Source organism: Gossypium arboreum, chromosome 1 (assembly GCF_025698485.1).
Source record: "Gossypium arboreum isolate Shixiya-1 chromosome 1, ASM2569848v2, whole genome shotgun sequence".
In the NCBI taxonomy this organism is placed as follows: domain Eukaryota; kingdom Viridiplantae; phylum Streptophyta; class Magnoliopsida; order Malvales; family Malvaceae; genus Gossypium; species Gossypium arboreum.
The window spans coordinates 119,976,055-119,981,140 of NC_069070.1; the positions used below are offsets into that span (position 1 = coordinate 119,976,055).

Below are 5,086 nucleotides of genomic sequence, written 5' to 3' on the forward strand. Positions count from 1 at the left end.
TAACTCGTAAACTCCGCTAATACCTCTACCCTATTCCGGCAATGAATACGGGTAGGGGGTATTACAATGTGCCTAGGATGTTTTACGTGTGTGTTGTTTTGGATTGTTAATGTATTAATGAAATAAGTAGAATTAAGCTTGGTAATGGTATATGGTAGAATTAGGGTAATAAGTATGAATCTGAACTATTTGATCATATATGACAAGTGAATAGAATTAAGTATTGGATAATATATAAAATGTCTAAATTTGGCAAGTTTTGAGTATATTTAAATGTATTTAGATTGGTTAAATATAGGTATTTTATGCTATGTTTGGTAATTATGTGTATATTAATTGTAAATTATCCGATAGGTCCGGTAATGCTCCATAACCTTGTTTCGACTACGGTTTGGGATTAGGAGGTGTTACAAAATTGCTTCTAAGATAGCAATTCTCCTCGACACGATATTTATTTATTTTTATTTCCTGATTATTTGTACTTGCCAACGTACTCATATACCAAATTGTTTTTAAGAAAAGAATATACAGAAAAGGCAACAGTAGCCAACATTATCATTTCATAACCTTTTAACTCAATGAAACAGTAACATGTTCCCAAAGAAGAAAAAAAACAGTAATTTTATGCCATTAATGCAATGCAAATGCTATATATATCTCTTGAGCTCCGACTAAGTTCATCTTGCGATTTGCTAGGCTAAAGTTCCAAGCCCATAATATATAAGGCTCTACAGTCTCGGGGCCGGACGAGGATGAGGACTGTCCCATTCTGTCATGATGTGGTCACGAGTGATTTCTTTAAGAGAACGACAACCGCTCAACGCCATGGTTAGCTCAAACTCCTCACGCAGCATCGAAAGCACTTTCCTCACGCCAGCTTCTCCTTCAGCAGCTAATGAGAACACCACTGGTCGCCCAATCTGAGATTTAAGCATCATTGTTATAACATTGCACCATTGTATAATATCAACTTTTGCAGCTTCATGGTGCAGCCCTTATAGGGGCAGGACAGTTATATACTTACAAATATACCAGAGGCTCCCAATGCCAAAGCTTTAAAAACATCGGTTCCACGCCGAACACCACCGTCCAAGAAGACAGGAACCCGACCTTGAGCAGCTTTGACAACCTGAGAGAGTTTCAATAATTTGTGAAACATGAAGTTTTTGGTAATGTGTTCCCTATGTCTGAAACCATTGGTTTACCTCTTCCAAGGCCATGATAGTGGCAGGAACGTAATCGAGTTGGCGAGCTCCGTGGTTGGAGACGATGATACCGGCTGCTCCAGCCTGTATTGCTATCCTTGCTGCGAGACAAGCATCGATATATAGTTCAAAAAATCAATATATGTTATCGAAATGGACCTGAGAAACAGAGAAGGGCTCGAGTTCTTTCTTACTATCTTCAGCAGTGAGTACACCCTTCACAAGAATTGGCAATTTGGTGATTGTTTGAAGCCATTTCACATCCTATGCATAGCCAATAGAGTTCATTTATTAAACGTTTAATCAAAACTATAGCATGTACATTGTAAATTAACCGATAGAATCCCTGGATCGGCTCGTGCATGTACGTACCTTCCAGCTAAGGGAACGATCGATTTGGCCGGCTACATACGAAGCAAGACCCGAGTCATCAGCCTGCATGGCTCCCAATAACAAGTTAAATATCATAGGAAACAAATGCTCATCTCATTAGTATATTTTTTAACACTAATGTCAAAAGGACTACTCACTTTATCCATCTTGCCAAGGTCCAAACCTTCAAAGTTCTTCAATGTCAAAAATGGTGGTAAAGTGAACCTGCAAGGGAATTTTGAAACATAAGACTCTTTGAGTGTAACTCGAATATATTACGAAGAATGCTTAACAGCCTCGAAGACACTGCGAGACAATAATACCTGTTCTTGATATCAGCTTCTCTGCGACCGAGTCTCGGAGTATCAACCGTAAGGGCAATTGCCTTGAAACCAGCCCTTTCGGCTCTTCTAACGAGCTGTGCAACTACATTCCTGTCCTTGTATACCTTGAGATTCGACATCGAAGATCAGTTGATGAACAAATATAGGACACCAATGTAGGCATTATTGAACTTACATAGAGTTGGAAAAACCGAATGCCGGGTCCTGTCGAAGCAACCTCCTCAACACTAGAAGTTGCCCATGAGGATAATGTCTGAAATGATCAGCAAGCAAGTTAAAAAAGAATTGGAACATTGTCATTGGTTATGGATCGGTTTTAGCATAAAAACATTCGACGATTGGGGTTAAATAAGTCGGATATGAGAAACTAAACCATGATAGTTCCAGCAGCAGATGCAGCCCTAGCTGTTGCATACTCCCCTGTCACACAAATTGAAAGGGATCTCACTCAAATTGGCTTCCATGAAACAAGAACTAAACAACAAAATGAAACCGATTCCATACCTTCAGGATGAGCCATTTTTTGCATGGCAGTTGGGGCAATCATGATAGGCATTGATATCTTGAAACCCAACACAGTTGTGGTCATGTCTATCTTGCTTACATCAATGAGAATACGAGGACGAAACCTTAAGAACCAAGAATGTCAACAAATTGAGACATAAACATTTAGCAATAAAGGAACAATCTGGTCTTGTTTCGAAAAAAAAAGCTCACAGTATCTTGGTGAAAGCAAATCTATTCTCATGCAATGTCCATTGGTCCTCAGCACCAGATGCGTAGTAGTCATACACCATCTTTGGCAACTTTTGCTTCGCAATTTCTTGATACTCGCTCACATTTGTTATCTCCATCTTTGCGGTGAAATGCTAAAAGAGTCTTCTGTCTGAAAAAACATATGATACCAGTAAGGATTAGGGACCAAAACAATGTAACCAGACTGAATGGTACAGACAATAGTTCAATCAAATGTCGAGCTTCAAGACCTAGACTATGAGTGTCCTTTTTTGCACTCATTATCTACCTTTATCTTTTGAAAACTTTATTTTAACTTGACATAAACATTTAAATAATTAAATCAATTTTTTGAAAGTGTTCTTTTAAAATTTTAAAATACTTTTAAAAATAATACTAAATTAAACCATATTATATCAAAGTTTCAAATACATGCAAAAAAAAAAAAAACTATAGAGATGAGAAGAAACTAATTAAACCTATGATCCATAGATTGTGAAGATATATATTTTAAAATTTTCTATGTATTTAGATTTTTTAATATATTTAAAATTCCTTTAAATTATCAAAAATAGAGACTCTTTTATTCATACAGAATAAATTTTCACTGAAATTTATGGGGTAATATATATAAGATACAAAATCAATTAAAGTAAATGAGACTTTAACCTTTGAAATTAAGAAATCTGACTTTGTGAGATATTTACCATCATTTTTCAATAGTTTTATGGTTCATAATTTTTTGGAGTTAATGACTATAGCTTTTAACTCCATGTTTAACATAAAAATTATCTTCAACTTCTAATTTTTTCTTTTAAGTATGTGCATTCAATATTTATATTTAATGCATATTCAAATATGAATATATTATAAGATACTTTAAATACATGATTTGAATTTAAATAACATCAATCGAGAAAAAAGAACAAGAAGAAAAGTTATTTAACCTCAAAATATTCAATAGAAAAACATAAACACAAACTACATGATAATCTGCTGAGCCAAAAACATTTATATTACATGGATTTCTCATTTATTCTAAATTATTTATATTCAATATATATTCGAATATAAATATAGAAAAATTATCATCCCAACTATGAAAAGAACTTGGGATAAAGTTTATATGTCAAACACACCAATATCAGAGACTTAAACTTGAATTTAGCTAACATAGCAAAACATAAACATGGGGGAAATGTAGTGTAAAATTGAATAATGCAGCAGAATCATAGAAAGTGTATATATTTTAGTCTACTGTCAAAACCAACATGGCCAAAAGACAATGAAATGAGGTAGAGAAAAGGCATACCCTTGGGTTCCAAGACTATGGAGCACAGTGCATGAAGGGAATTAAACCAGTTATGGAAATACTCTACTTATTAATAAGGGACTGATTGGCAATGAAAAATATTTTTTTAAAAAAAAGGTTTTATATTAAAAAAATGGGATCCATATTAAAACAAGTAAGAGTATATATTTATATTATATTATATGGAAATTACAAGTTTAAGTGGATGAGCATTTGGAGGTGAGAAATTGAGACCAAATCCTATTTTGGGGTATTGGGGAACTCTCATCCACTTATCCTTTGTGTGTTTCACAGTGGTTCTTTTCCTATATTATCATTTCTCATCCCAAAATAAATAAATAAAAAGACTAAATGGATAAGGGAAAATTAGAACAATGAATAAGGTATATAATATATTTAAAAATTTTGTGACATGTGAAAGTGACAACAGTGGTTCTGGCTCTCCCCACCTCACTCTCTCTGTGGATATGAGATATGACTGCTACATTTTTGGTAAAAACGACTGCTGGGTCATTTTTAATTTTAAAATTAAGTGAATTGGTCCTCTCAAAAAATTAGAAATAATTTAATTCATGTCAATTTTGAAACTAAGCAAATAAGGATAGTTAATATTAGTATTAATAATTTCCGTCAAAATTATCCTATGTGGTAATAAAGAAAAAATTTAAGTTTTTTACAAGAAACACATAGGTCTCCTTTTTTTCTTTAAATGATCAATTTATTCAATTTTTAAATTAAGAGGACCTAATAGGGATATAAACCTACTTATGAATGGAGTGAAAATTAGGCTTGAATGAGTGTGGACTACTTTGGGGCTCCTTTATTGTTCAATAAAAAGTAAAATATTATCAACTAAATTTTAATTAAGTTGAAATTGTTACTATAACGGCATCTTAAAAGATATGGTTCAATTTTTCCAGAAGTGTTTGGTATCCTATGCTTTATTAATTGGGGTTATCAATAGTTTAAAATTTGTATAAAAATAAAATATTACTGTACTGTAATTTGAAAGATTGTTGATTTTTGTATGTTAGATACATGTTAAGTTGTAACTATCATAAGAAAAAAAGAGATGGAAACCAAAATTTGTTCAAGCAATTCGAAAACTTCTTACAATC

The 5,086-nt window shown here is 33.3% G+C and overlaps 1 protein-coding gene across 1 annotated transcript; it reads right to left on the reverse strand.

Annotated features, from left to right (window-relative positions):
* Positions 1-433: 433 nt before the first annotated feature.
* Positions 434-4,270, reverse strand: LOC108480699 (glycolate oxidase 1-like). The gene is made up of 12 exons (XM_017783776.2): positions 3,969-4,270; positions 2,639-2,807; positions 2,426-2,550; positions 2,295-2,341; positions 2,097-2,174; positions 1,901-2,025; positions 1,736-1,802; positions 1,578-1,640; positions 1,400-1,469; positions 1,206-1,306; positions 1,025-1,129; positions 434-920 (listed from the first exon to the last, which is right to left on the reverse strand). The coding sequence occupies exons 2-12, from the start codon at positions 2,773-2,775 to the stop codon at positions 729-731; spliced, it is 1,110 nt and encodes a 369-aa protein (XP_017639265.1). The 5' UTR covers positions 2,776-2,807; positions 3,969-4,270; the 3' UTR covers positions 434-728.
* Between the last annotated feature and the right edge of the window lie 816 nt (positions 4,271-5,086).

What these genes read in the sequence shown, in the direction of transcription:
- LOC108480699 (XM_017783776.2), bottom strand. Translation starts at nt 2,775, where the DNA reads ATGGAGATAACAAATGTGAGCGAGTATCAAGAAATTGCGAAGCAAAAG. An exon ending in TTTGCTTTCACCAAGATACT is followed by an intron (nt 2,551 to 2,638) that starts GTGAGCTTTTTT and finishes TTGGTTCTTAAG; the next exon opens with GTTTCGTCCTCGTATTCTCA. An exon ending in TTCGGTTTTTCCAACTCTAT is followed by an intron (nt 2,026 to 2,096) that starts GTAAGTTCAATA and finishes TCGAATCTCAAG; the next exon opens with GTATACAAGGACAGGAATGT.